Source organism: Parathielavia appendiculata (assembly GCF_033297405.1).
Source record: "Parathielavia appendiculata strain CBS 731.68 unplaced genomic scaffold N657scaffold_19, whole genome shotgun sequence".
NCBI lineage: Eukaryota > Fungi > Ascomycota > Sordariomycetes > Sordariales > Chaetomiaceae > Parathielavia > Parathielavia appendiculata.
The window spans coordinates 33,795-60,898 of NW_026944238.1; the positions used below are offsets into that span (position 1 = coordinate 33,795).

The window sequence follows — 27,104 nt, forward strand, 5'->3', positions numbered from 1 at the left end:
TTAGAGACTATTCGCCGGGCCGAAGAGGAGTAGAACCATCAGATTTGTGTGTAGATTGCTTGCAAATTGGATGAGCTAGATGTCTTTTATTATGGTGGTGATGGTGGTGCCAAAATTCCATTGTGGGGTCGATTCCGCTGTTGGGTCCACACGTCTAGAAGTGGCAGGTTGCGCGTTTGGCTAGTAAAAACCGAAGAAGGCCTCGGGAGGAGGAGGAGGTGGAGGTCCTGAACAGAGGCACCCCCACTTTTGACAATTTCAAACTTGCCCCTCTGCACGGCCTCCTACTGTGTTTCTAAAACCCATTTGGGGCCACACCAGCCACAGCCAAAAACCGCAACGATTCTCGCCCATACGCATCTAGGGCCTCAAATCCTTAACACCCGCTTAACACACCATGGATTTTATTGCGTTTTTGAGCGATCCAGCCAGAACTGCATTTTTGAGCGAATCGGTCAGTTCTGTGGCTTGCCTCGCGATGTTCAAGTGAATTTGAGTCCCTTGGTGCAAAGGACGGCGATGGATTTGCCTAGCTTTTGGTGTGGCTGGTGCGGAAAGACCGTAAGGGGGTGCAACCTTACCAAAAGCGGTACGGATTATAGTATACTTTCCACTGTACGGGGTGTAAGTCGACTTAGCAGTTCCGATTTTCAGACCACGTCACCAACTTCGACTCCTCGACAACCGACTGTGAGGCGCAACCATTTCGGCGACACGTCAATGTGCAAATATTGAACGTCCGGACGGCCGACAGCTCACTCGCGTCCCAAGGATCGAGATGCCGCAAACGAGTGCCTTTTCGTCAGGGCCTCCCATTGCTCACGATAGCCCACTTCAAGTCAGACGGCCGTTATGAGCCGCCATTGGTTGCTGCCTCAGTGCACTTTACCCCTGCCAAGACTTTGACACGCCAAGACCATCATCGGGTTCTGGCGCGCGACACTGCAAAAACCGACTGGTCAAATCTTGATTCCTTCCAACAAGGTACGAACACCTGGCTCGCCTCTCTGGATTAATTTGGCAAATCATGCCATGTCATGTTTCCGACGAGCGCCTCTTCCCGCGATGGTCGATTTGCCCCACAACCCCAGCTCCGCACGATTCGACGGACATGTCCGCCAAGCAAGGACATGTGTTTCACGTTTAAAAAGCCTAGCGCACAGCCAGCAAAACAATGATCTTTTGAGGCGGAGCAAACTCGGCTACCTTTTCTCTTTATCTGGGCATTCTGGCATCGTCCAGACCTGGATACTTCCACATACGATACCCAGCCGGGCCCAGTCGGGTAAGCTGGGATCCTTCCACAAGGGCACCAGGCTGCCGCTCATGGACGCATCTGGACATGAACTGGCGCCCGCGCCTCAGATTGCCACATGTCATGGACCAGGAATTTGATATCGAGCATTTGCCTGCGCACTTGCAGCCGCCCAAACCGTCCGTTTTGGGCACCCATGATGGCAAACGTCGTGGCCCCAGCGCGATCCGGCATGGCCCATGCGGCAGAGCCATTGGAATGGAAGGGGTGGGCTTTGAGTTTCATAGTCGCTGCAACCCTGACCGCAGACATAGCTCCAATCAGAGCAGCCGAACACGGCCTCCCAAACCCCGGCTTTGGTTCGATATTGTCGTGACGGGATCCAAGTGGAGCTTGAGCCCCTGGCCGGGTGTGGCGGTTTATCTCTGATATAATCCGTAGACGGCATGGCATACCCTATATATCTTTCTATAGCCCGTATCATGTTTGCCCTCTCCAGGATTTCCTCCCGTTCCTCGCCCCTGCTCAAGCATTACGTTCTCTACCAGAGCTGATCTTTTTTACATTCATTCCTTTCGTTCCCGTTCCCGGTTTCGCTGGGCCTCCCTCGTTCTCATCTAGTTCAGCTCAGACCCTGTGGGCCTTACATTCCTTCGACCAAACGCTGGAGGCGGCTACTTATCGTTTCACTTACAAGACTCGAGCGACTTCGGAACTCCTTTAAACAGCATTGAGAAGCACCTTGCACGCAACCGCCGGAGCATTCAGTCACCACTTCGCCACCGACGACAACATGCGCACCACTGCCGCTGTGCTCCCCCTTCTTTTCTCGCTGGCCTCGGCCAGCCCAGCGCCGGCCTACCCAGGCTACCAACTCCTCTGGTCCGATGGGTTCGAAGGCAGCGCCGGCCAGACACCGGACCAAGGCAAATGGAACATCATCACCAAGTAAACCCAGCCAACTCTCCCCTTCCCCCCACTTCTCGGCTTCTAACCCCCTGCTCCCACCTAGCGTGCGCACAAACAACGAAGTCCAAACCTACACCACCTCCAACGCAAACCTCCAACTCTCAGGCGGCGGCACAGTGCAGCTGATCCCGCGCAAGGACCCGTCCACGGGCGAATGGACGTCGGCGCGCATCGAGTCCCAATCGACGTTCACGCCTGCCCCCGGAAAAATCACCATGTTCTCGGCCGCCATCCGCTTCGGCAGCCACCCGGCCGCCGCGAAACAGGGCCTGTGGCCCGCCTTTTGGCTGCTTGGCGACGCCATTCACCACGGAACGCCCTGGCCGCTGTGCGGCGAGCTTGACATCATGGAGACGGTCAACGGCCTGCCGACGGCGTACGGCACGACGCATTGTGGGGCAGGCGGCGAAGGCGGGCCGTGCAACGAGCCGAACGGGCGCGGCGGGACGGTTGGTCTGGCGGATTATGAGTGGCATACCTGGACGTTGCAGGTGGATAGGACGAATGCGGGCGGGGATTGGAGGGGGGAGGTGGTGAGGTGGCTGGTGGATGGGCAGGTGTTTCATCAGATGAGCGGGGCGGATATTGGGGATCAGGGGATCTGGAGTACGCTGGCGCACTCGCCCATGTTTGTGATTTTGAATGTGGCGGTGGGCGGGAACTGGTGAGTCCTTTATTCCGTCTGCCTGTGAAGGAGGTCTCTTAAAGGGGACTGTACTGACTTGATACTCACAGGCCCGGCGCTCCCAACGGCGCGACTGCAGACAGCTACGGCAGTATGATGGAGGTCGAGTATGTTGCGGTCTACTCGTCCTAGAGCGGCGGTTGCTGTTTGGATTTACATCGGCGGTTCTCTCTTGGATACTTGGGGGGGCCAGACCAGCGTTCCTAATAAATCAACTATTCAAATCAAATCAAATCAAATCAAGGTAATGTACATGATAAGCAAACGTCCCAGACAAGCGAACGTCCCACAAATCTACTCCTTCATACCTTGCATCTTTTTATCGACTTCCCCTCACAACGCAATATGCCCCTAAAAAACGACGAAGCCCAAGTGCAATTAGCCCTTTAAGCAATCCAGAATGATCCGAAACTGAGCCTAAGAGCTGCAGCTAGGATATATTCTGTGGACCACGAGAAGCTCAGTCGCCGAAGACGCGGTAAACATTCACGACGCGACATTCCGGCTAACTCGCGCAAATTAACCGACCTGGAGGAATCGGTTATTGTTCAGTATGTCCTCGATCTGGATTCCAAAGGATTCCCTCCCCGCTTGTCTAGTGGGAGATATGGCCAATCGACTACTTGCCAATCGCGACGCGGGACGCGTCGGGGCGCGTTGGGCGCACAACTTCGTTAAACGACAACCAGACATCACGACCCGATTCAATCGGAGATACAACTACCAGAAGGCCCTGTGCGAAGATCCAGATATCATTCGTGGCTGGTTCGCGCTTGTACAGAACACAATCGCGAAGTATGGTATCCAAGAGGCGGATATCTACAACTTTGACGAGATTGGGTTTTTGATGGGCGTTATCTCGACTGTACTGGTTGTTACCGGCACTGAACGGCGTGGTAGACGGAAGACACGGCAGCCAGGAAACCGCAAATGGTCCACCGTGATCCAGTGTATCAATGCCTTAGGCTGGGTACTCCCGCCGTTCATCATCCTGGAGGGCACCCATCACCTCTCTTCTTGGTACGAGGTGTTGGATTTGGCAGGTGGTCAGAGAGGGCAGTTCAGGGGTGATTAATGGCTTGGCACCAGGATTCTCAGGATCAGGAACAGGCAGGAAACTTCTGGAAGAACACAGACAGGAAGATCATCAACAATTGAGTGGTTCCCCATCTTTTCGGTACCCAATTACTACGGTGCGGCACATTCGTGGCTGTTGGCTTTCCAACACGAGGATAGCCCATTGCCGAACGACTGTGTGATTGTCACATCCGAAAATGGTTGACTACCAACGAGATCGGTCTGGAATAAATCAAACACTTCGACAAGCACACCAAAGGTCGAACAACCGGGGTTATCGCCTCCTCATCCTCGACGGCCATGTGTCACGAATATGGCCGTATGCAGAAATCTGGTGGGGGCGCGAGGGGAGCGTCCCGAGCCAATCATTGAGAACAGAGGTATAGCCAATCACGACGGGAGCGCGAAGTCAAGCATTCGCTCCATGGAAGGAGCGATGGGAGCGACGAGCGCTCTCAGCGGACCAGGAGCGACAGGAGCGAACTCCGCTCTTTACGCTCCTAAGGACAGTAGGAGGGGAAGCTGTATATAGTTCACGATCCCCAGAGCCTACGGGCATCACAGTAGCTTCCTCAGTAAGCAATACAAGCAGTCAGCCATATCTACTGTTGAGACAATTGCTTGTGCACTTGTTGTGAACCCTTTGGCTTCACCGGACCTCACCCCGTTGTCAATTATAACCTTCAGGAATCCCTTTCAGTAGTTGGGGCTTTGAGATTCGTTACATCCAGCCATTCCACGCCTACTGCATTGTTGGTCCAGCCGTTTTCTGTTGCAACGAACTCCCAGCCATCAAAATGCTCTAGATCCAACGGAAACCATTCTGTTGAACGCTCTTGCCCTTGAAAATGACCAGCGGATGGAGGTATCTGCCGGTGGCCGAGATGCACTCGATGACGGATGTCCAGGCGCGTGTACCGGGGCCCTTCCGCAAAATTGACCTCTTTTCCCGGCTCCCAACTACCAGGCCGCTGACCCCCATGCCTTCCATAATGCCGGCCTCGTCCATATTCCAGCGGTTGGCCGGCTTGATCGCCTTGATGTTGGGGGTCGATAGGTAAGGAAACCATTCGCGAATAACCTCAGTCGCGGCGCCATTGACGCGCGCGTGTTCCATTGCCCGTGCTCTCTGGGTCTTCAGGACCAGGTTCCTATTCAAAAACTGGGCTAATCAGCGTTTCCCGAGTGTTGTTGGGTCGCCGCGTGCCCGAAGCATCCGTTGCGCAAGCTCCTTGATCAGCGAGTGGGCTGGAGGTGAGCCGAGGTCGACTTGGTTGAGAACTCATTTCGTCAAACGGTTCTCCTAGGCCTTGGAGAGTCTTTGCAAGCTCTCGAAAGCTACTACGCGTGGTTGACGTCCATCTCGACCGTGTTGTAAGATTGACCTTGGTATGGCCCATTCCTTTGCGACTACGGCGACTGGCCGGCCTTTTTGAAATTCTGTAAGTGCCTGAAAATGCTGTTGCTCAGTATATTCAGTCATTTTGGCGACAAAAAATATCATATACCAAACGGGAGCTCCAGAAGATGCAGATTGATGAAGATGTGGTTGTTTGAAGTGGTCGGTCGGATTGGGTCGCGATGCATGGAATATGTGCCAAATGTGGGGGGTGCCCACAAGCAGGGGGTTTGACTTAACGTCAGCTTACGCGTGTTGGGCAGCCAACAGTTACATGCTCAAGTAAGCTTAGATCAACCAAATGGTATTGAACAGATTGAGGTATGAAACGAAGCTTGAATTGGAGTCACGATTCCAGAGTGACCACACAAAATGAAGGATCAAGATAGTGGGTTAGGGTGCCTTTGAATGTCCCTTTCTTGTTGGAACAGAAAATTGTCCTCTCTAATCCTCCCAAGGGAATTACCCCCTAATATAGAGACATTGTGCCATGGTATGACGCTATGTCAGGGACTGTGTCATTGTGATGGATCTGTGCTGACTGAGAGTCTCGCATTGAACATCAGTGCTCAGTCCGTGAATCTTGGTGCCAAGGAACCCACTCAGTTCAACACCGGCATTACAGCCGATCACGCCGCCGAATACCTAGTCAGAGATCTTCTCTGACTAACCATAACGGCAGCGGCGCCAGCCTAGGAGACATAGAGACAGCGCGGACGACCCAGAAATCTCGAGAAACAAGGAGTCAGCTGAGTTGTTTCGACCGGCAATACCTTCGTGCGTCAAGGGCCAGTCTTGCTCTTGCTCTCTACAAAATCGACAAATACATCGCTACTGTGGAAGACTCGCCTGCTTACTGGGCAGCGGTGATCCTACATCCTGAGCTTAAGAAGCGATGGATTGAGGAGCACCTCTCCGAAGAACACGCTCAGCGTATCATTCATTCAAGGCTTCAAGAAGTTCCTTAACGAAGATTACAACGAGCAGGGCTCTCTATCCCCCCAACAGTCTATTCAGACTCGACCGAACTATCTCATCAACGAAGACTTCTACGATAAGCCTGAGGATCTCCTCCTAAAGGATGAGATTACTGAACACTTTTCTTTGCCGTTGTTACCTGTGGACGACCCCCTAGGATAGTGGCGGCGGCATCAGACTTCGTTACCAAAGCTGGCAAGAATGGCGTTCGATAACATTATCCTATCAATACCGGCCACTTCTTATGAGGTTGAGAGAGTATTCAGTCAATCAAAGTTGACGATATCGACGAAGGTGTCGATTGATGGACCAGACAATTGAGCAGCTCGTTTGTTTGAAGCATTGGCTGTCAAAACGTGTGTTTTGAAGCAGGGAGGTTGCTTGACTGGGAATTGCCATGGCAGGGCGCCACTTGTATGCTAACTATTTGAATAGATTTGACTAGTTATACTCAAATCAAATCAAATTTTACCCCTGTCCTCTCAAATCAAATCAAATCTGAGTCTGATTTGGATTGATTTGATTCATTAGGAACGCTGGGCAAGACTTCTCTGTTAGGAACGGAACTTCTCCACGGGCTGTCTTAGTGCCTCAGGGGATATCATAGAGGTTCCGCTGGCGATTTGGACAGACCGTTGATGCCTTTGCTGCTTCGATACTTGGGTTGCTTAGTGGGCTGGCCGTGGTCAGCCCCTTCTATTCGGTACGGCATATATCTTCCGTCGAGCCTCCTGTACATGAAGCAGTTTCGTGTCAATTCGACAGCGACATCCGCCTTTTCAAAGTAAGAGACGCGCCCGCGAGTGGTCGGTTAACAACACCTCCTCTTGTTAGAGGATAGGCAAAAACATACAACACCGAGGATTCCCCAGTCGTCACCGACCTGAGTACTAGTTCGGCGGTCGGTAGCTTGTCGTGGGGAGAGCAAACGGGATCCCGAATTCTCTACCGCCTATGGTCGTATGTACTTGACACGAGAGGAAGGACGCCTGATAAACTTTGGGTTGTTAGGAATAGTTTGGTTACTTCCTATTTCGAAGAAGTGGGGCAAGCTGTGATAAGCCCCTTATTTAGCAGAGCCCAATGCTGTCCGGTCTAAAAGGGGGCCCTGTCTTGAGAGTGAAAATCTAATCTACTGGCAGGCTGCCTTCTCCCTTTCCAGAACACAATGTCAAGGAAACGAAGTGTTAGGTTCCCAATGGCGTGGATAACCGGAAAGAAAAAAATTCGACGTGGGCCTGATTCGAACAGACGCTCCCGAAGGAACAAGATTTCTAGTCTTGCGCATTAGACCACTCTGCCACCACGCCTTTGAGAACCGCTGAGTGTAAAACGATAAGTAAGCTAATTACAAAATTGCGGTAACGGCTCTGTTCAGCAGGCCCTTAGAGGTAGTGCCTATCTTGGCCGATGGGATGAGGGAAGTGTCAATCTACGGGACCTATGGTTGTGCTATAGCCCAGACCAACCCAACCGCATGTGCAACGTGAGGCTGAAACACCTCGGGGCCAAGTGGCTTATCACAGTATTTATGGTCTGGCTTCCCCTTCCGAAAAAGTCGCCGTCATCCCCCTACAGCCAGCCAGCTGAATTCACATCCTCATTTCGACACACCTTAAAATCCCCGCCCAGGAGTTCTCCGAGACCTTCTCCCATACTGACGTACCCCGAAACAACCTCGTCAGAGAGTGACTGCAGCGCAATTCACAGAGCTCGACTGAACTGGTCTCATTGACCACGCCTGCAGTGATGCGGCTCCTGCAATCCGATGTAAATGGGGAGTTCCGCTTGACAGCAGATTTGACGGCGGATGATGAAATTCCCTCTTATGCCATTCTTTTGCACACATGGGGATCAGATTCCGACGAGGTTACCCTCCGAGATATGATGGACGGCACAGGGAAGAACAAGGCTGGTCACGACAAGATTCTTTTCTGCGCCGCTCAAGCGCGCCGTCATGGTCTTTCTACTTCTGGATCGATACCTGCTGTATCGACAAGACGAACGGCGCTGAGCTCAACGAGGCCATCAACTCTATGTTTTGGTGGTACAGGAATGCTGCTAGGTGCTACGTGTATCTATCGGACATATTCGTCGTGGACAATCAACCTCAACCGAACGATCAGCTCTCTAACGCTCGTCCATCCTGGGAATCGACCTTCCGAGAGAGCAGGTGGTTTACGCGTGGCTGGACCCTTCAAGAGCTTCTCGCTCCGGCCTCAGTCCTGTTCTTTGCCAAGGATGGCTCACTTCATGGAGACAAAGCATCTTTGCCACAAGAGCTCCACGAAATAACGGGCATTTCCATCTCGGCGCTTTATGCGGAGCCCCTTGCTCACTTCAGCGCCGAGCAGCGCTTCAAGTGGGCCGAAAAGAGGAAAACAAAACGCGAAAAAAAATTGGGCGTACTCGCTTCTGGGCATCTTCGGCGTCTTCATCCCGACCATCTATGGTGAGGGCAAGGAGAATGCGACTCGCAGGCTCAGGAAGGAGATAGCCAGCGAGGGACAGACCCAGCCTTTCCCGGCCGATACCAGGCACGGGCGCCAGGAAGAGCGCAGGGTCTTTGACGTCCCGTTGGCTGTCAATAAGAATTACGTATCGAGACCAGGTCTGCTACAGCAGCTTCTCAACAGCTTACGACCTGGACGCGATGGTTCCCCAAGGGTGGCCTTGTGGGGTCTGGGAGGCTCTGGCAAGACTCAGCTCACACTACAATTCGTGGTGCAACATCATACATCCTACCTGTTCGTCTTCTGGTTGAATGGGGATAGCTGGGCGCAACTCCTCGCTGGATTTGCCCACATGCTGAGGCTGGCCGGAGTAACCCACACCGTTGGCTCGAACGAGGCCGATGCAGCTTCCGAGTGGCTCCTGGCCAATACCGGATGGCTGCTTGTGGTCGACAACTTGGACGACAGCACGGCCCTTCATCGTCTCCACGAGGAAGTCCTGAGAGCGAGTATGAAAGGCTCAATCCTTGTCACCAGCAGGAATGACGAAGTCGCTTTGCAGCGGTACACCATTGAGGTGTCCACCATGACCAGGGAGGAAAGCACAGCGCTTGTTGAGGTCATCGCAGGGTCAGACCGTGCCAAGGAGGAGGCGACAATGGCCCTGCTCAACGACCTTGGAGATCTTCCACTTGCCATCGACCAAGCGGCATCCTATATGCGAGCGGCCGACCTCACAGTGGCAGACTATTGTGTGCTGTACAACAAGGTCAAGTCACGGTATCTGAGGATATACCCATCAGCACGCTACAATGTCTCCGGTCGACAAAGCGTAATGACGACGTGGGATATATCGTTCAGCGAAGTTCTGAGAAGCCATCCTCCAGCTGCCACTCTTTTGCTCCTCCTGTCTCTGCTCCGTTCCGAAGATATCCCGATCTCGATCTTCAAAAGCTGCATCTCCGGCCAATATCTATGGGGTCCTAGCGGCGACTTCGAAAAGGTGCACAATGGTCAAGGATAGACTTTGGCCGAGTTTCAGTAGATTCTGGAGAGCGAGCCGAGTCTTATCGACGCTAGGAGGGAGTTGCAGAGATGTGGATTTGTCAAATGCCAGGCCAGAACCGCTTCCTTGTATATGCATCCGCTTGTTCAGTACTGGTCTTGTCAGAGTCTCGAGACGGACTTAGAGCTCCGGCGGAAGCTGATGGTCTGCCTGCTGGGGTTAGTGAGCTCTACCTTTGAGAAGCAAGATTGCTACCGCCACTACCATCCTGGTTCGAGCGATCTTCGCACACACACAGCATTGAAGAAAGCAGACTTGGCGTCTGGCCATGGAGACATTACACGTGGATTGCTCCACACGCGCGCCGGTGCATTCCCCTGGCCACGGAGGATGTCGTGCGAGACTCATGGGACTTGGGACACGGCTTGACCATGGCACACATCACGCTGCCGCTTCTCCAGGTACTGGAGTACTCGACTTTTGGCACCATGTCCCAAGACTACGAAACCTCCATGACGCTCATCGATGCCTGTCTCTCGGCTTGTCCTCAGGTCTGGCCAACACAGAGGGCGGGCTTCGCCGTTTGGGCAGCGGCGACCTGGAGGTATTGAAGATCCCACTTGTGTGCCTGTCGACGCAAGATGGAACGTCAGAGGGAGGAAGGGAACGAGCGAGACGACCGACAGATCAGGACCATGAACCTTCTGCAGTCCTGGAAAGGACAGGTATGGATATGGAACGAAAAACCACCATCGGCAAAGGCAGGTGTTTTGGAACATGCAGGGCTTCTCGGAGGAGAGGCAAGGAGTTCGAAAGAGGTGGTAATCTTAGCAGAGACGAGAAGATCGCAACACGCAGAATTCCTGGCGCCGAATCCGCTCGACGACTTCGGAGCTGGCTCATGTTTTATGGAACACATGGCTTCCAATACGACTGGCTCTCCGGAATCTGGAAATACTGGGACACTGCTCAAGGGTACTTGAACGACAGAGCCGCGGCTTCTGAATTCCCAAGCCAGTACCGGCACCAACGCCGACAACATGAATCGAGCCACGCGCGCTTGGGCAAAGCCCGGAGTGTTTGGCAGTCCTTTCAAACCCTCTGCGGGATTCTCTCCGAAGAAAGTCGACGGGCATCATACCATTTGTCTCTGCTGCTCGGCGACGCAAGCAACGAAGTTGTTTCTGTTCTGGAACCATACGTAGCGGAGTCGATCGGGTCGCCCAACACGTCTTGGTCGCACGAGAGGTGCATTATCGAGTATGTCACCGCACTCATCATCAACCATCGCGAATCCGAGGCTAGGGACTGCCTTCGGAATGTGGAAGCAAGGAGCCTGCTACACAATTGCGCAATACAGAGATTCAGCTCTTCGTCAACTCTATGACAGGGAGGACTCAGACTGTCCAAATCACCTCCTTTGCATAATTGGAAGACATATTTCGCGCCCTAGAAGGGAAACAGAGAATTTGGGAGGACCGATTTGCTTGGAGGCTCTTGTGTGGAGGTAAGCCGTTGGAAATGAGCAGATTGCTGTCGGATTACAACATCCAGGACGGGTCAACCATTGATGCCGTCTGGCGATTTCGCGGCGGGGGCCTATCATGAGCACAATACTAGGTGTCCATCCAGCTGCTGATGTCAATCGCTCCCTTGAAACTCGCGTCCAATCATCTCTTTCCCACCCCCTATCATCTATCTTCCCAGCTCAACCAACCCTTAATCAAATCCGCCGCCTTCTCCGCGACCGCATACACTGTCGCCTGCAACGGCGCCGCCGGAATAACCGGCATAACGCTCGCATCCACAACCCTCAACCCCTTCACCCCATACACCCTCAACTCCCCATCAACACACCCGCCCTTCTCCTCCGGCATCATAGCGCACGTCCCGCAGGGATGCGCAAGACTCGGCCAAAACACACCCCTGTCCCCCCTGATCTTGCGCAAGAGCTCCTCATCGCTCTGGAACTCCACCCCGGGGAGCAGTTCAGTCGGCTGCAACACCGCCATGCGCTCGCCAGCCCAGAACGACCGCGCGTTCCGGATGATGGAGAGCACGATCTGCTGATCGACCGGATTCTGGAAGGTGTTGTACTGCACCACCGGCAGGCCGTTCACGGGGTCGGTCATGTTGAGCGTGACCGTTCCGCGGGAGAGCGGTTTCAGGAATGGAGCGGGTGAAAGGCCGTTGCCGCGAAAGGGGGTGGCGGTAATGGGGGCGTTGGGGGATGTGAATCCGTCTGCGAGGAGGATGCGCTGCGAGAGGAATCCTTGCAGGAGGGCAGCAGAGGTGTGGTAGAGTGGCGGAAGGTGGGCGGTGGCGTTCTGGGCGAGGAGGGTTGCGGCGAGGGTGGAGGGGGAGGGGTGGATGTGGGAGAGGGAGAATGACACGAGCGTGTTGCTGTTGGCTGTCGTGATGGGGCCGGTTCGGTTGGCGAGGTATTCCGCCCAGGCGATGGCGTTGTAGGTTGCGTTGGTCGTGATGGTGTCCGGGTTGGGGAAGGCTTGGTTGCCGAGGGCGAAGACGAGGAGGCTTGTGGGGTGGTCTTGGAGGTTGGCGCCCACGGCCGGCAGGTCTTTCTTGACTCGCACTCCGGCGGCCTGGAGCACCGAGGCTGAGCCAATGCCGCTGGCCTGGAGCAGCGGGGGCGTTTGGATGGCACCTGCTGCCAGAATCACCTCCTTCTTGGCGTAGACGCTGCGGACGATTCCGTCAGATCGCGACACGATTCGGACACCCTTGGCTCTCAGGGGCTTGCCGGGGTGGAACAGAACCTCGGTGGCTGTCTGCCCCGTCACCAGCTTCAGGTTCGGACGGGTCGCGTTGACCGGGTCGTAGTAGGCCGACCGCGAGGTCGCTCGCGTCATGGTGCGCGCGTCGATGGTCTGCGGGTCCCAGTAGGCACCCGGCCCGTACCCGGCATTGGCGCTGGGCGGCAGCTCGACGCCCGGCTGGTGTCTGAGGGCATCCCAGAACACGGTGAGGTCGGGATACCGAAAGTCTGAGATATGCGTGTGCAGCGGCCCGTTTCCGTACACGCTCGGGTCCCATGTGATGTTCCATCGGCTCACCGTCTCTGGCGAAGGTGGATCAAAGGTGGTGCTCTTGCGGAAGTACGGCAGCATGCCGCCCCAACCCCAGCCAGGATTTCCCAACTGCTCCCAGGCGTCGTAGTCTGCCATGGTCCCACGCATATACCCCATGCCATTGACCACCGAGCCACCCCCGACGGCCGCCGCAACCGCCACGTTGTGAGTGGTGTTATCCAATTCGGGGATGGGCGCTGACACGGGTCTGATCATGACACTCGTGTCCAGGCCGTTGGCGTACCACGGCACGATGGCCTCAAGCTTGTCGTCGAAGTAGCCCCTTTCAATGACACACACGGTGGCTGTGTATTGAGGTTAGCGGGGACTAGCATTCAGCACTTCCAGAGACTTCGCACTTACTCCGACGGTCCTCAGTCAACCGGTTAGCCACCACCAGCCCCGAAGTTCCCCCTCCCACTACGACATAGTCGTAGACGCTCCCATCAAGGTCGTAATGCTTTCTTCCCGCGGCAACAGCACCGCCAACTACCAAATTCCAGAGAAGACATCGCGCAATCATCTTTCCTCGTGTTCCACGCATGCCGTCTATCGATCAGGAACTGTGAGCGAGGTCTTCGGCAAGGCAGAAGGAAGAGAGGAACGTCAACCGGGCATCGCTGTGTGAAAGACGGGATCTTATACAATGCCGGTGCCTGGTTTCCCAAGCCCCTTTTCTACCCCTCCAAGCAAGCCAACACTAAAGGTTACAGCTTACTGCATGAGACGATACCGCATCGCAATGCAGCGTGCTGACTAGTAAAGTATGGCACAGTCAGTGATTGGTTGACTGACGGATTCGGCTTGCCACCAAGGCCGGCAATGGCGGGGGAAAACAGGTGGTTGGGAGCGTACCTCATGGCTGTCGCGGGAGGGCTCAAGATGAGCTTACCTCTCCAAAACCATACCAAGTAAGCCTGATGATAGGTGTGTTGCAAGGTCGGGTCCAAGCAACAGTCGACGTTGGTAGGCTCTATCTTGAATCACAGATCGAGACTGTCAAGATGAGAGCGGGTAAGGAACCTGAAAAGGATGTGACCAATTTCCCCCCGAGCACTCACTAACCATTTTCAATGCCTCCAACTTGGCCTGGCTTCACTGAAGACGGGACCAGCGATACCAACTAGCAGATCAACCAAGCAGCAGCATAACTTCACAGCGAACCCAAGCCGTCGGACCGAAACTAGCAGGTGATATTTTTCGCTATGTCATATCTTCATCCGGATAGACTTCACCAAAAGCGCCTTGAAACCCCCTCTCAGCTGGGAGAGAGACGACCGAGCCGGCTATTAAGAACGTCTCCCAAGATCCGCCGCGCCGCCCTTTCTCCATTCATGTTGTTTGTGTGTGCCTTTCCTCCTCCGCATGCGGTATCACGCCCCAACCCAGAAACACAAGAGAAAGAAAAGAAGGAAAACAGGCCTCGTCCTTCATTGACCCAGCCAAAAAAAAAAAAAAAAAGAAAATGAAAAGGAACACGGGCCAGTCTACTCGACACAAAGCCTAAACACAAAGCCAGAGAGACAACCTAAACACCAAAAGTGAAGACGGTAGAAATAAAAAAGAGGAATGGTGTACCCAAGACAGGAACAATCCACATGGGCGAGAGCGCCGGTGATGCCAACCAAAGGATGAGCGGGAACCATATGCAGCAGCCACCACCTCCAACCTGCCTCGTAGCAAAGGAACCGGAAAGGAACGTGTACAAGTGCTCCCAAGCCCTGGAGCCATCAGCGCCGACCGAGGCAGCCTCTGCGGCAGTTGAGCGGCACGGTGTTAAAAATATCTTGGGGATGAAAGATAATTAAAAGAGAAGGGATGTAGGCCCAGCTATAGCCGTCCTGCAGGGTAGGGAATCTCCCTCTACCGGTGAGGCTCGAAATGTATGGGCGCCGTCACGACGCCTGTCGCCCCAGGCTGCAGCGCACCTCGCGCGTATACCACGCCTTGACTTGGGCAGCGAAACAAAGTTCCTACTCCGTAGCCCCAATCGTAGTGTCCTGGTCCATCGAGAACCCCGCATTGAAGTCAAACGCGCCCTCCTCCCCGTTAGTGCCGTCCTGCAGGAACGAGTCGAAGTCGAAACCGTCCAGCACATTGTCGGTCTGTAGGGGGTTGGTGGAGAAATTGAAGTCCTGGAAATCCTGAGGACACGTCAGCAAGCAGCGGCAACACGACGAAAGGGCAGTTCAACTCACCATTGTCCCAGCGTCCAGAAAACTGGTGTTCTGGTTTGGGTCCGTATGCGTTGGCGGTGGAACAGGAGCCGCCTGCTGCTGGGGCGCGGGCGCCGGAGGCTGTCCGTTTGGCGCAACCTGGCCGGCGTTTACACCCTGATTCTTGACAAAGTTTGCCGCATTTACGGGCGTCATCGGGGTCGCGGGCGTCGGACCTTCTTGTGGTGCCTCTGTTGGTTCGGGAGCCGGCGTGGCAGCGGCGTTGTTGAGGTTCGCGTTGTTCTTTTTCTGAGCAGCAGCCTGGAACAAAGGACGTCAATTATAGAACTGGTATATAATCAAAACGCCGGGGAAACATACCTTGGCCTTCGCGCTCTTCGTTTCCTTCTTTTTGGGAGCCGCCTTGGTCGCCTGCTGCGGGGTCGGTGGTGCGGCATTGCTAACCTGGGGCGAGGCCGTCGTGTTACGAGCGTTGGCGGCGGCGACTGCCGTTGCCGGAGCTGATGGCGGCGGCATCGACCGTTGATTCGGAGCCGGGCCGCCCTGGACCTGGGGTTGCGGAGGCTGTCCGGGCATCTGGCCGTTCGGTCCCCCTTGCCACTGCATCGGTGCTCCCTGGGCACCAGGCTGCTGCCGTTGCACCGCTAGCATCTGCTGCTGATTCATCTGGCCGTTGAAGGGTGGGTGCGAGCTCGGTGGACGCATTCCGCCGTTCATTTGGCCGGCAATGTTCATGTTCATGAAGTGGGGTCCGGCGTTGGGATCCATGTTACCGCCCATGAAGCTGATGGAGCCGGGAGAGCCTCTGGACTGGGCGCCGTCCGGAAGAGGGGATCCCATGTTGGCAGCGTTGGCCATCTGTTGGTTCGCCCGCCTCATTTGCTCCGAAGGGTTGGGCGAAGCACCGCTACGTCCTCCAGGGGGGGACGTTCCTTGGATGCCTTGGGCATTCGGTCCCGGGGCCGCACCTGGGCCGCCGGGGCCGTCCATCCGTGGCGTGTTGCCTGTGGTGGTAAGGTCCTGCTCCTGACGAGCCATCATAAGCCGTTTCTTGTTCTGCTGCTCAAGCAACATCAGCTGCATCTGATAGTCTTGAAGGGCGTGGTTGCTGCCAGTAGTGCCCTGTCCGTTGGGGCCGCCGGCTCTCATATTGCCGGGACCCAAGTCGCCGGGGTTGTAGTATTGGGTAAGCGAGTTGCCGTCGGGACCTTGCGGCACCATGGGGGAGCCCTGACCCTGCGGCCCACCGGCGTTGGGCATGGGCTTGTTGGGCATCTGGTTGCCATGGTGCTGCGACAGGTTAGCCGAGTACGACGCAATCTTGGCATGCATCTGCGGAGGAGCAGACGCAAACGCCTGGAGTTAATCAGGATTCAGCCAAGTCGGGTTGATGCCGTGCTGGCGGAGCAGTGCTTGTGCATAGACGAAGTCGAGAGAGCCTCCTACCTGCTGCTGGCCGGGCATGCCCTGGCCGGGTCTCCCGTTGGGCATCATGACGCCCTGACTGGGGTTGAACGGCGCCCCGCCTTCGAGGCGGGGTCTTTTCGGCGACGGCGCGTTGTCGGCTTCGCCGTCTGCCTGTCTCACGCGGTTACCGTCCATGTCCGCAGGGTCTCGCTGCATCTGGCCGGCTGCCTTTTGCTGTTGATGAAGCATCTGCATCGTCTGAGGACTAAAAGGCGCCGAACATGTCAGTGCGATGTGGAAATTGTAACCCTTGCATGATGCGACTTACTTCTGGTTGTTGGCCATGGCCGCCCTCTGCAGCTGGTTCCCGGGCTTCACACCAATGTGCATACCGTTCGGCATACCACGTGCCATCATTTGCTGCTGAAACTGTTGTTGCGCAAGATCGGGGCGCATCTGGCGGAGCATATCGCGCTGCTGCTGCTGCCGCATCTGTGAGGAAAACAGTTAGTGGCAGGCGTCAAGAGACATCGGGAGAAATACGAACCTGCGTATGGTGGACGTATTGGTTGACTTGACCGCTTGAACCCTTGCCCTTCTGCGAGTTGAACATGTCCCAGAATAGACAGAACCACTCGTAGAGAAAACAGCTGTCGGGAAGGGGAGTCGGCACGTTGGGCGCCGGCAGGTCGTCCGGGCGCTTCTGGTCCAAGCCATCCTTGGCATCAGTATCCATGCCGTCGCCGAGCCCATTTCCCATCAGATTGCCATTCTCATCGCGCATTTTCCCCGGGCTGTCCTTCATGACCTTGATTTGCGGATCCGCCTCAAGGACGCCGCGGGCGGCACTGAACATGTTGTAGCGAATGAAATACTCGTATATGTACGTGTTGAGCAGAGTCCGGCTTGAGTCGTTCATCTGCATCTGTCCAGGGGCGGAAGGATGGGGCCCGCCGAGGGCGCCGTTGTTCATGACGTTCATTGGTGGCCCGACTGGAACGACCGGACCGCCCATGGGGTTCATGTTTGGTATGCCTGGCATGTTGTTCATGGTTCAAGACTGGTTGCAGACGTCGGTCCGCTCGAGGGAATGACGAAGGTGGATACGAGCGGAGTGTGGAAATCGTTTGTGGAAACCGCGTGATGTCGTTCGAGCTGGTGATCTCGTGATGCGCGTGGGCGTTGCGCGATAGACTGCAACAATCGCGGATATGATAGGACCCTTGGTCGCCACCAAGTGGCACACTGGTGATCGTTCGATCTCGCTGCTCCAAAGCGTGTAAGAGCGTGGGTCAAGTGTTTGGCTCCGATGCTTGGATGGGTGGCGGGCCGCGAGCAACACTCGCGACACAGGGAAAAGAAGGAACTTATTAAGTGCGAGTGGGCAAATCGCTATTGCTGAGAGACGGTGCCGACAATTAACTCAAAGGTGTGCGAGTCGGAGATGCGACTTGATAGCGACGTCTGCAGGTTGCAGAGGTGCGTCTGGGGATGCAGCAGATCGACAGACGTTTAGAGGGAGGTTGGGTCGATGACTTTCGGTGGATGACGAGATGACCGAGAAATCGAAACGCAAGAGAAGGTCAATCCTCCAGCTGCGCGACTGGACGCTGTGACCGCCACGTCAAGTTGATGTCGCTGCCGCTTCAACACTCCTGTCCTTGCGCTATGCCCTTATCCGCTGAGGTGTGGGCGCCTGGCGTCTGGCGTGGGCCGGCGGTCGCAACAGTCGCCTCCTGTCTCCTCAGCCCGCGACTTTCCTTGACCACTCCGGCAGAATCGGTGAGGGTCGACAGGGCGACTCCGGGAGCATCAAAGTAGCATGGCTCTAGGGGGGTCGATATGGGGATGCAAATTGCTGCAGGGACCAACGTTCCAAGGCGATAGAAGTATGCAGAGCGGAGGAGTGAGGACGGGGGTTGGGATTTGGAAATTTCGGCGAACACCTGAGCGATGGGGGGCAAGAAGGCACAGCAGGGTGCTGGGGATGATCGGCCAATCTCTCGCGGAACGGAGCGGGTGTGCCGGCGCAGTTTCTGGCACGATCTGGCGGGGTTCCTGCGTACATTTGAGACTGTAGGCCATGGTTTCTGTAGCGCACATCGGAAAATGCATGCAACTGCTGAGTTCTTGGCGCTCGATTATTATTCAGATAACCATGGCAGAGATTGACACCGATCAGAGTGATCCGATCAAGTCAAGATCCGTCATCGCGGTGGATACTCGACTTTCTTGGATTTCAAGTCCATCACTGGTCAGCGTTTCTAGGGCAGCTTATGGCTCAGCGAGTGTGTCTTCCTCATCAATATCATGAATGACGTGCCTCATCTTGCGTCCGTGCTTGGCATCTCAGTTTGTTTGATACCCAAGCTGTTTGGCAAAGTGAGGTGGCACTTGTTCCAGCGGCGCAGAGTTTAGTATGCTCAGCAAAACCAACCGCTGAAACATGGATGTGGCATCCCATCTACTGCTTCTGGTTCATGTCCAAGTACCTTGGTCTTCATTCGTCGCTGGTGATGCCTCGCTACTGACATTCCAACGTTGGTGGCATCCCAAGGCGCGCTACGTTCCACAAGGGTCTGGCAAGAGTTGGTTGGCACAAGCCTCCCGATTGCTTGGGAGAAATCCATAGGCAACATCGCGCAGACAAGCTTACCGGCGGAATGCATCTACTCATCAACCTCAATGTCGACAGTCTGTTAACCTGGACCAGTACCCTACTTGCCTACCTACGAGCAGGCACACAATTTGGAGCACGCGATTCTCAAACTGAAGAACTGGGCCAAGGTTTTTTCTGAGACATACCACAGTAGAAGCGCGATCAGGCCTTCTAGTAGAAGTTTGACGATGTTCGATCTAACGCACCTGTACGGAGTATTGTTTGAGTAATTGTTGAAGAAGCTGGCGTTAAGCATTCTTTCGTCCAGCTTCCTCCCACAACATTGATATCCATTCGCGGGGCAAACCAAGGATCAAGGTTTTGACTAAGGGTTATCATGCAACACCGTCCCTGCATTAGCCGCAGGTTGTGGAGGGAGTGCCGCAACCAGGTCCCAGAGCATTTGCTGGCCTTTTCTTAGGAAGATATAATTCGAGATACTTCTGATCTCATCACGGAAGAGTTTCCCATCGTCTCTTGGCTTGTTTGCTCTGGCTGGAGATGCAACGCGTCGAGTTGCGGGAGAGTTGAGCCCCTCTTTCATGGGGTCTGATCGACGGCGCCATGGAACGGCCGGGGTCCGTCCGGGGAGAGCCGCTCATGGACCCGCTGTTACCCGGTGACGCCGAAATGCTAATTCCCCGTTATGGACATCGGATTCCGACTCCTTCTCCGTCCTCATATTGTGGTAGAAGCTCTCAAGTCCCTCCCGGTTGCCGGCACTCCCATTACCTTAGGTAGGCTGGCGAAGTTGACCTCGACTGAAAAAACCAAGTTCGGGCACAGAGCCTTGGAACTCGGCAAGAGCAGCGACTGACCAAGACAAACTCGGGGTGGTCTACGGGGGCTGTTGGCTCCTGCCGCCCTGGGAGGGTCCTGCCCAAGCGACTGTCCCTGCCAGTGTGCAGCTCCAGCTGCTGCCGTGAGTGCTTTTGCCAGAGCCCAGGTTGCAGTCGGCCCTGAGTTTCTCAAGGCTGGATCTCAAGACCATTTCCCCTTTCTATACCTTATTTCGTACAGCATCCTTCACGCGTCCGCGCTTCAACAATCACAGTCCAGCCACGCCGAGCGTGCCATTTCGCTGTGCAACACCGACGAGACTCATCTCGTTTGTTCCAATCAACCTCAAACATCCAAGCGCAATCACGCCCGGTTCGTTTGTTAACGCGGAGCCTGGTAAGGAAACAAGGTGGAACGGTCTGGTTTTCATATTCTTTTCTCCTCCATTTTCTTCTCGCTGTTTCGTTCTTTCTCTTTTTCCCCTTTCCTACTGTTTTTTTCTTCTTTCTCTAGAACTGTCTGGTTTTCGTATTCTTTTCTCCTTCCTCTTTTTCTCGCTGTCTCTTTCTTTTTTCCCCATTCTTCTGTTCTTCTTTTCTCCATCCTCTATTCCTCTATCCCCTCTTCTATCTTTCCAATTTCCTACTTTTCTTACCTTCTCCTTTGCACCACCCATTCTTATTTCGTTAGGGGCGCTAACAAACGAACCATTGTTAGACAGTACGTAGGATGGCATCTGCAGCCGGAGACCCTGAGAGAGCCAGCGGCCTGGCAGACAGTGACCTTGCGCGAAGCTTAGAGCATTGCCGGGATGACCTAAGCAGCAGCGCCCAACCTGCGTCTGCTGCTGAGCCCGCAGTGGCGACCGACATTGCCGCGCTTCGTTCCATTGTTTGGGCGGCAGCCAAACGTTCCAATATCCTCCCGAGCCCGGATCTCGACCTGCCGTCCAAGGACCAGAGTGACTTCGAGTCTATCAAGCCGAGGGACGACAGTTACGACGAAGAGACTATCATCAAGCGGCATATTGCGCTGCTCCTCTCTCAGTCCTTGTTCACATCTGACAAATGGAACGAAATTCTCGGTCGATTCGGCGTTGCGCCTCCCGGAGCGAAGGTAAAACGTCCGGCCTCGCGACTGGTCAGAATCGACAGAGGGCTTGCAGCCTCTTCTTGACTGTTTATGGAAGACGACGTGTCAAGCGATGTCACCGAGTTCGGCTACGACACGGAGGCATTGCCTTGCCTCTTGGAGACCGAATGGAGGCGTGCGAAGAAGGCTTACCGTGATGGGCGCACGATACTCTGATCCATATACCGTTCCAGGACCACACGGTAAGAAGTACTAAGGGAGAGAAGCTCCCGTCAACCCCAGCCTGACTACCTTACCTTGGGTCATTGACACGTGGAAGTATATCGGCAGCAGATCAGGTCCGCGGCCCGCCTATGCTTGGGCAAAACAGCGGTTTGCGAAGGAATTGTGAGTCTACCCAAGCCCCTAGGTACGGATAGAAAGGGAAGAGTGTGGTTGCCCACTCTTGCAGGGTTTTCCATTTGCCCAAAGCATTTCCATGGCGCAATACTCCTCATGAGGGTTGGTGCGGATCCGATGAAGCTTGCCCTCGCCATGTGCCAGCTTATGGAAGGTAAATCCTCCCGGTCTTCTGGAAGTGCCCAAACCGAACAAGCATTTGTTGATTCCGGTGTTGGAGTTCCTGCTTGCGTTGTGCGAAAGTTGGAGGTATTGGCCTCCGTCCAAATGCGTTGCGGTAGAGCAGGAAATCCCCCTCTGCTCGAGTCGCGGAGTCTAATTTTCCAATACCACATGCGGCTCCTAAGCGTCGTTCCCTAGGGGGACCTGTACCGCCCTGGTCCGTTGCCATATTTGAAGCGACAGACAGGACGGGCAAGCCGTTTCCTTGGCCGTAGCCAGCTAGTCGTGAACGAAGGCCGCATGTCGATCGTAGTGCGCACCACTTGCGACCTGGATCTTCCCATATTCTTGCTGGTCTTACTTTCCGACGTCGAGAACAGGACGGGAAGGATTACTGCTCAGGACTTGGGTGATTCTACACTCCAGAGCGATGTGGGAAAAGGCTAGTATCCGCCCAGCTATCCGCTCGGCTGGCATTTCGGCATTCGCCTTCCGAGTTCACACATTATGCTAAATGGGCGAGCGAATGGAATTTGGCACTGACATGCTTGAACAATTTCTTGGAGTGGAGTATGTCACTGTCATTACTTGCGTCTTTGTCGTCTTCCTCTTGAGACTTCAAGAGGGCCGACTAGGACGTCTACTGATCGGATGCCTCGCTCTCTCAAATCCTCTCGCCAAAAAAAGATGCTGGATCTTCTATGACGACGAGGACCTCACCTTGTCGGAACTGTACTTCTTCATATCCCAAGTGTTGCGCTTCTCGGCACTCTGGATCGACGAAAGTGTCGATCGACTTAATACACTTGTCCAGCGTCTCGAGGGGAATCGCTTTTCACCCAAAGAGAAAGAGCGTAACCCACGGGCCTCCTTTCTAAAAACCCGATTCACCCGAGGCACAACGGGCAGCAATCAAGGTCTCAGACAGAATTGTTGTTATTCCTACACCGCTGTGCCCTAGGGCGTGCCGGACCTTCAACAACTTACTATACAGGAAAACCGCGCCCTCGTGAGCCGGGTGAAAAACCCGTCAGACAGAATTGGGAGGCCGTCATATCCCACCAGCAGAAACTGGTCGACAGTTTGCTAGAGGGTATTGCCAAGATGCAAGAGGAGGTCAAGAGTCGAAGGGAAGGGGTAAGTAAGGAGCCGCTATGCCTTCATCTTCTTTCACTTTGACTTCCTTCCTCTTCCTCTTTCTCTTCCCTGGGCCGGCCTAAAGTTGCTAATCAGAACCTCGGCAGCTCTTCACGGCCACTGCTGTCAACGAAACAAAGTCGAAGCAGCTGAACAACTACTTTCTCGTTTTTACGATGGTAACCATCTTCTACCTTCCGCTCAGTTTCGTCGCGATGAGTCCATGCCTGAGCCTCTCTTCGGAATGGGCTCTAATGCATGCCTCCCAGGCATTATACGCCCTCGACCTCTTCAGCTGGGACGACGCGAACCAGAAAGTCTCCTTCGTCGTCACCCTCCTCCTGGTTCCGGGCACCACATACTGCGTTGCCGGGTACGCTATCTCGTTTCTCCGCAAGCCCGGACGGCGCCAAATGTGGAAGAGCGCAAAGGAACGGCCGAAGCGCTTTGTCGGCCAAATGAGGCGAAGGATGGGACGTAGTACAGACGAATCAGACGATGAAACGGACAGAAAGCCGCCCCAGTTGATGTATGAAAAGCTTGACGACTGGCCTGAACACGCCTTTTCGGTGACTCGCGGCTTTCAATAATTTTGCTCCCCGAGCGTCGCACTAATATACCTATATCTAGTCGTACCCCTAGCTAAGGTCAACTCATGCAGTGACTAAGGTACCTCAGCCTGTGGCTATGATCACCAGGCCGGTATAGAGCGGGAAACATGGAGGGGAAGTGGAAGAAGAGGATATCTTACTGTTAAATTATGATCATAGCTAGTCGCCGTGTCAGAGTGCGTTAGCAGGTATCACATTCCGGACCCTGCAGTAACCAGCATGATGTAAACCACATCTATCATGGCCAAGATCCATAATCCGAATCATGAGGCTACAGGTACAATATCGGGTGCATTTCCATTCCAAATCCAACCGCGCCTAAGTCGGTGTCTTTTCCAGGCCTGACTTCCCGTGCCGGAATGTATGATGTACAACGTTTGGCCTCAGTCCCAAACCGTAACCTGACGGCCGTTGCGAAAAGGCAACATGATACAACCCCCGTCTCTATCATACACAACTGCAAGACTCCAGCCAGGAATGTCTCTGACTTACTGCGAACAGCAATACACGAACCGACAAGCGCAGGGTGACCGCAGATACCCGCTACTAGTTACCGCTTACCACCCACCGTATTGTTAGGTCCTAACTCTTCGATTTCTGATCGCAATCTTGCCTCCAGACGGACCAGCTCCGAAAAACCAAATAACTTCGCCTTCCCCTCCGCAGCCCCGTATTCTTGGGCGCCAACAAACTCTGTCAGAACAGCCCACGTCACGTCCCTCTCCCGAGTCCCATCACCGCGGTCCGCAAAATTCGCTTTCAAGCTGCAAAAGTCGACGTGCAGCTTCCACAGCTTGACGTCGCGGTCGTAGCTTGGGTTCCTGAAATTATAGGCGGAATTGGACTGCTCGTTGAGATTCTCTGCGGAGGCGCAGGAGACGCGGCAGTCCTTGCAGCCTTTGCAGCCCGGGTTAGCGCAGCGGAGAGGGCGGCTGTCGCAGTCTGTGCAGTGGACTTCGAGTAGGTATTTTGATTCGGGGGCGACTCTGGCCTTGGAGGCTTTGGAGGAGGAGGGGGTCGCCTTTTTGCCTCTCTGCGGGTAGCTGCCGTTGCTACTGCTGGGTCTGAGGGTGCTTGAAGAAGCGAGGGAGACCGCGGTTACTGGGCGGCTGCTGGGGTTCAAGTTGTTGGTCACCCTGCGAGATGCGGATTGCGGCAGCTGGTAGAGCTCATTGCGGGGGTCAATTTTGCTTTGATGATGGTGATACGCGCGGTGATTGGGGCCTGGTGGATGAGGATAGCAAGTTGACTTCGAATTTGGTGGTCGGTGCTGGAACAGGTAAGGATTGAGCTTCTCGCTCTGGGAGGAGGACCGGCTCTTTTCGGATCTATACTTGTGTCTGGAGAAGAGGTTACCCATTTTGTTCTCGTGTGGTTCCTGGGAGGCCGGAAGTAAGAATTCTGATGATGGCAGTTGCGATGGCTGCGACAGTCCGGCATGCGTCGAGATGTGAGTCGAGAGATCGTGGAGCTGAAGAGAGTAAACAACAGCGAGACTGCTTCCCAGTCCCGCAGCCACTGCTACTCTTATTGCTCTTTCTGACAGCGTTCTGATTGACCCGTGTGGGCACAGGCCTGAGGCCAAAGGTTGATGTAATGATTGCATATTTGGTGCGTGCCTTATGCAGGGCGCCAGCTCGTATAGCCGGCCGTCGAGAGTCAAGAGACCGACGATATTGCTGAGGACAACAAGTGAAACGGGGTGGTCAAGGCCTAGATGACGGTTTTGAACTCCGGTCCAAATGGGTGTGACACCGAGTTTGAGACGAGAGCCGATGGGTGGTCGGGTGGCGGCCGGGGCCCTGGAGGAAGGGCTTCATGATATGTGTTGGGCACAAAGCTGCGCAATGTGACGAGGCAGATATGTCGCGTGGCAAAGAGCGCAGGATCGAGTGACGTGTGGTTGGGCCTAAGGAGCATGGCAATGCAAATGCTGCAACGGGGTGTTGGCCTTTGATTCTGCAGATCTCGTGGGCTGAGGAGTGAGGCGCAGCGTGCCGCGGCGAGTGGCCAACGTCGCCGGATTGCGGCTGCCCGGGCTGTGTCTTCAACCTCCGGGGATAATATGGCCCGGGAAAGCGTGGAGGCCATCTAGAACGCTGATGAATGCTGGACAGAGCGCGTTCAGCATATTGTGTTGTTTCACGATTGCCTGTCGGGGCTTCGGACCACAAACCTCAACAAGAAGCGTCAATCTCAACCAACATCCTTATACAGCGGGTTGACCACCATCCTTAAATTGAGGCGTAAGAGTACCAGGCTTCCCAAAGACCAATCTGTTCCCAGTTGCTCGAGCTTGCAGTGCCCCGGCGGCTGCGAACCTTGACAGAAATGAGGAGCAGTCCCGGCGACACAACATGCATCGCCCTGACCAACGGGGGCATTGTTGGTTGATGCGCAAGTCATCGTGCAGTCGGATGAACAGGGGGGTTGGGCGTGTGTCGGCATCGTGGGTATATTACTTCAACTGTATGAGTACATCTGGTGGCACCGAGATTGTGATGCCTGGCTCGGCTCCGAGGAGCTCGGCCTTGTTTGACCACTCTCGAGCGAGTCCATATTCCGACAAGTGCCGAAAACGACGCCTTGGTGAATATGTATGTACATCGCTGCATCGGGCGGAAGGCTGCTTCAAATCTCGCCGTCGAAGCTGCGAACGAAGTGCCACCCCAGCCTGGCCGTCAAGTCCCGGCATGTCGCGCGTTGGGGTAACTATGGAGAATCCCTTGCGACTGATGCCTACGTCTACGTGGGATGGTGGATTTCATCGAGCCAGCTGACCAAGGCGCTTGGCCTAATCAATCCTCGTCCAGCCCCTAGTCGTCTTCTGGCGGCAGTTCGTCGTCGATGTACCGTATCAGGCTGATGCGCATTTCGGTCGTGTCGTTCCCTCTCAGCACGTCGCTGACAAAGTGAGCTTCGACCTGCATTTGAACCATCTCCAGAGCTCCCCTCAGTACGCCGCACATGATGTTGGAGTACCACAGCTCGTCTTGGGCCCGGCCGTCGTCGGGCAGCTCGACAAAGTCGGCGAAGGGGTTCTCGTCGAACACGAGCGAAAACTGCTTGCCGTCGCTCGTCCAATTTGTGATTGCCGGTGTAATGTTGAGAAATATTTTGAAGCCAACCTGCCGCCCGTCCATCGTTATTATCTCCCTCGACTCCGCTGGGTCGATTCGATTTACCTTAGCAATCATCTCTGCTGTCTCCCTGAAACTGGAACACCGCCGGACCGTGTTTGACTTGGCCAGGTAATCCTCAATCAACCGCATACCAATGTTGTAGCCCATCTTATCCAACTGCTTGTTGACCTCGACATAGTCGCTGTCGAAGTCTTTGCAAAGCTGCGCGACGATGGTGCCGTATGTGAGGACGACGAGCTCGGCGTTGACCTTGTCCATCCGCGTCCTCCGGCTGTTAGCGCACTTAAACAACGGCTGAGAGGTATGGGTTCTCACTTCCAGACTCTACAAAAAAGCAGTAAGGTCAGCCATGATTCTCGATCGGGGGGCGGGCAGCGGGATGGTTGTGGGCGTACTCTTCCCCTAGGCGGGATGCCTTACTTGACGCCATTCTGGCTGAATCGAATCGCGTATCCGTCACGAGCCTCTAGATAAGGAAGTATGCTCAAAGAACTGAACGAAGCACCGGGAAAATATAAGGCGCACCTGACTGCGAAAGACGGTAGAGTTAGATCGGCGGGCGATGCAGCGAGAATGGAGTTCAGTGTCGATGGCCACGATCAGGGCCCCTGCAGCTTCCTGACCAC

At 54.8% G+C, this 27,104-nt stretch overlaps 11 protein-coding genes and 1 non-coding gene across 12 annotated transcripts; 6 read left to right on the top strand and 6 right to left on the bottom strand.

The window, feature by feature from the left end:
* Positions 1–1,848: 1,848 nt before the first annotated feature.
* N657DRAFT_166815 (glycoside hydrolase family 16 protein) lies at positions 1,849–3,345 on the top strand. The gene is made up of 5 exons (XM_062786056.1): positions 1,849–1,891; positions 1,953–2,203; positions 2,268–2,888; positions 2,993–3,153; positions 3,340–3,345. Exons 2-4 carry the CDS (start codon positions 2,049–2,051, stop codon positions 3,039–3,041), a joined length of 825 nt encoding a protein of 274 aa, XP_062643832.1. The 5' UTR covers positions 1,849–1,891; positions 1,953–2,048; the 3' UTR covers positions 3,042–3,153; positions 3,340–3,345.
* A 2,361-nt stretch (positions 3,346–5,706) lies between these two features.
* N657DRAFT_649399 (uncharacterized protein) lies at positions 5,707–6,158 on the bottom strand (the record flags this gene model as incomplete). Its single annotated transcript, XM_062793713.1, has 2 exons — positions 5,707–6,030; positions 6,087–6,158. Coding segments are annotated over 2 exons (216 nt in total), but the record flags the coding sequence as incomplete, so codon positions are not given.
* A 1,049-nt stretch (positions 6,159–7,207) lies between these two features.
* N657DRAFT_580330 (uncharacterized protein) lies at positions 7,208–7,462 on the top strand (the record flags this gene model as incomplete). Its single annotated transcript, XM_062789453.1, has 1 exon — positions 7,208–7,462. A coding segment is annotated over one exon (255 nt), but the record flags the coding sequence as incomplete, so codon positions are not given.
* Positions 7,463–7,591: 129 nt separating this feature from the next.
* Positions 7,592–7,673, bottom strand: N657DRAFT_t142. The gene has a single exon. It is a non-coding gene; the product is annotated as a tRNA-Ser (tRNA).
* A 227-nt stretch (positions 7,674–7,900) lies between these two features.
* Positions 7,901–8,946, top strand: N657DRAFT_702570 (uncharacterized protein). Its single transcript, XM_062797364.1, has one exon. It carries the CDS (start codon positions 8,211–8,213, stop codon positions 8,817–8,819), a length of 609 nt encoding a protein of 202 aa, XP_062643835.1. The 5' UTR covers positions 7,901–8,210; the 3' UTR covers positions 8,820–8,946.
* A 1,057-nt stretch (positions 8,947–10,003) lies between these two features.
* On the top strand, positions 10,004–11,430 carry N657DRAFT_702576 (uncharacterized protein). Its single transcript, XM_062797365.1, has one exon. The coding sequence runs from the start codon at positions 10,151–10,153 to the stop codon at positions 11,207–11,209; it is 1,059 nt and encodes a 352-aa protein (XP_062643836.1). The 5' UTR covers positions 10,004–10,150; the 3' UTR covers positions 11,210–11,430.
* On the bottom strand, positions 11,165–13,564 carry N657DRAFT_693230 (GMC oxidoreductase). Its single transcript, XM_062797207.1, has 2 exons — positions 13,275–13,564; positions 11,165–13,216 (listed from the first exon to the last, which is right to left on the bottom strand). The coding sequence occupies exons 1-2, from the start codon at positions 13,453–13,455 to the stop codon at positions 11,514–11,516; spliced, it is 1,884 nt and encodes a 627-aa protein (XP_062643837.1). The 5' UTR covers positions 13,456–13,564; the 3' UTR covers positions 11,165–11,513.
* A 1,199-nt stretch (positions 13,565–14,763) lies between these two features.
* Positions 14,764–17,843, bottom strand: N657DRAFT_166857 (uncharacterized protein). The gene is made up of 6 exons (XM_062786057.1): positions 17,043–17,843; positions 16,824–16,987; positions 16,535–16,760; positions 15,449–16,444; positions 15,110–15,388; positions 14,764–15,055 (listed from the first exon to the last, which is right to left on the bottom strand). Exons 1-6 carry the CDS (start codon positions 17,544–17,546, stop codon positions 14,885–14,887), a joined length of 2,340 nt encoding a protein of 779 aa, XP_062643838.1. The 5' UTR covers positions 17,547–17,843; the 3' UTR covers positions 14,764–14,884.
* A 3,206-nt stretch (positions 17,844–21,049) lies between these two features.
* Positions 21,050–22,238, top strand: N657DRAFT_167126 (uncharacterized protein). Its single transcript, XM_062786058.1, has 2 exons — positions 21,050–21,268; positions 21,346–22,238. The coding sequence occupies exons 1-2, from the start codon at positions 21,139–21,141 to the stop codon at positions 21,783–21,785; spliced, it is 570 nt and encodes a 189-aa protein (XP_062643839.1). The 5' UTR covers positions 21,050–21,138; the 3' UTR covers positions 21,786–22,238.
* A 453-nt stretch (positions 22,239–22,691) lies between these two features.
* N657DRAFT_636763 (uncharacterized protein) lies at positions 22,692–23,314 on the top strand (the record flags this gene model as incomplete). Its single annotated transcript, XM_062791456.1, has 3 exons — positions 22,692–22,724; positions 22,832–22,903; positions 22,994–23,314. The coding sequence occupies 3 exons, from the start codon at positions 22,692–22,694 to the stop codon at positions 23,312–23,314; spliced, it is 426 nt and encodes a 141-aa protein (XP_062643840.1).
* A 571-nt stretch (positions 23,315–23,885) lies between these two features.
* Positions 23,886–24,695, bottom strand: N657DRAFT_683887 (uncharacterized protein; the record flags this gene model as incomplete). The annotated part of the gene is made up of 1 exon (XM_062796618.1): positions 23,886–24,695. The coding sequence occupies one exon, from the start codon at positions 24,693–24,695 to the stop codon at positions 23,886–23,888; it is 810 nt and encodes a 269-aa protein (XP_062643841.1).
* A 1,456-nt stretch (positions 24,696–26,151) lies between these two features.
* Positions 26,152–26,908, bottom strand: N657DRAFT_658622 (TRAPP I complex; the record flags this gene model as incomplete). Its single annotated transcript, XM_062794914.1, has 3 exons — positions 26,152–26,463; positions 26,521–26,749; positions 26,874–26,908. The coding sequence occupies 3 exons, from the start codon at positions 26,906–26,908 to the stop codon at positions 26,152–26,154; spliced, it is 576 nt and encodes a 191-aa protein (XP_062643842.1).
* Between the last annotated feature and the right edge of the window lie 196 nt (positions 26,909–27,104).

What these genes read in the sequence shown, in the direction of transcription:
- N657DRAFT_166815 (XM_062786056.1), top strand. Translation starts at nt 2,049, where the DNA reads ATGCGCACCACTGCCGCTGTGCTCCCCCTTCTTTTCTCGCTGGCCTCG. An exon ending in AAATGGAACATCATCACCAA is followed by an intron (nt 2,204 to 2,267) that starts GTAAACCCAGCC and finishes GCTCCCACCTAG; the next exon opens with CGTGCGCACAAACAACGAAG. An exon ending in GTGGCGGTGGGCGGGAACTG is followed by an intron (nt 2,889 to 2,992) that starts GTGAGTCCTTTA and finishes GACTGCAGACAG; the next exon opens with CTACGGCAGTATGATGGAGG.
- N657DRAFT_167126 (XM_062786058.1), top strand. Translation starts at nt 21,139, where the DNA reads ATGTCACCGAGTTCGGCTACGACACGGAGGCATTGCCTTGCCTCTTGG. An exon ending in TACCGTTCCAGGACCACACG is followed by an intron (nt 21,269 to 21,345) that starts GTAAGAAGTACT and finishes GACACGTGGAAG; the next exon opens with TATATCGGCAGCAGATCAGG.
- N657DRAFT_702576 (XM_062797365.1), top strand. Translation starts at nt 10,151, where the DNA reads ATGGAGACATTACACGTGGATTGCTCCACACGCGCGCCGGTGCATTCC.
- N657DRAFT_693230 (XM_062797207.1), bottom strand. Translation starts at nt 13,455, where the DNA reads ATGCGTGGAACACGAGGAAAGATGATTGCGCGATGTCTTCTCTGGAAT. An exon ending in GTTGACTGAGGACCGTCGGA is followed by an intron (nt 13,217 to 13,274) that starts GTAAGTGCGAAG and finishes CTCAATACACAG; the next exon opens with CCACCGTGTGTGTCATTGAA.
- N657DRAFT_702570 (XM_062797364.1), top strand. Translation starts at nt 8,211, where the DNA reads ATGGGGATCAGATTCCGACGAGGTTACCCTCCGAGATATGATGGACGG.
- N657DRAFT_166857 (XM_062786057.1), bottom strand. Translation starts at nt 17,546, where the DNA reads ATGAACAACATGCCAGGCATACCAAACATGAACCCCATGGGCGGTCCG. An exon ending in AATACGTCCACCATACGCAG is followed by an intron (nt 16,988 to 17,042) that starts GTTCGTATTTCT and finishes TTTTCCTCACAG; the next exon opens with ATGCGGCAGCAGCAGCAGCG. An exon ending in CGAAGAGCGCGAAGGCCAAG is followed by an intron (nt 15,389 to 15,448) that starts GTATGTTTCCCC and finishes CCTTTGTTCCAG; the next exon opens with GCTGCTGCTCAGAAAAAGAA.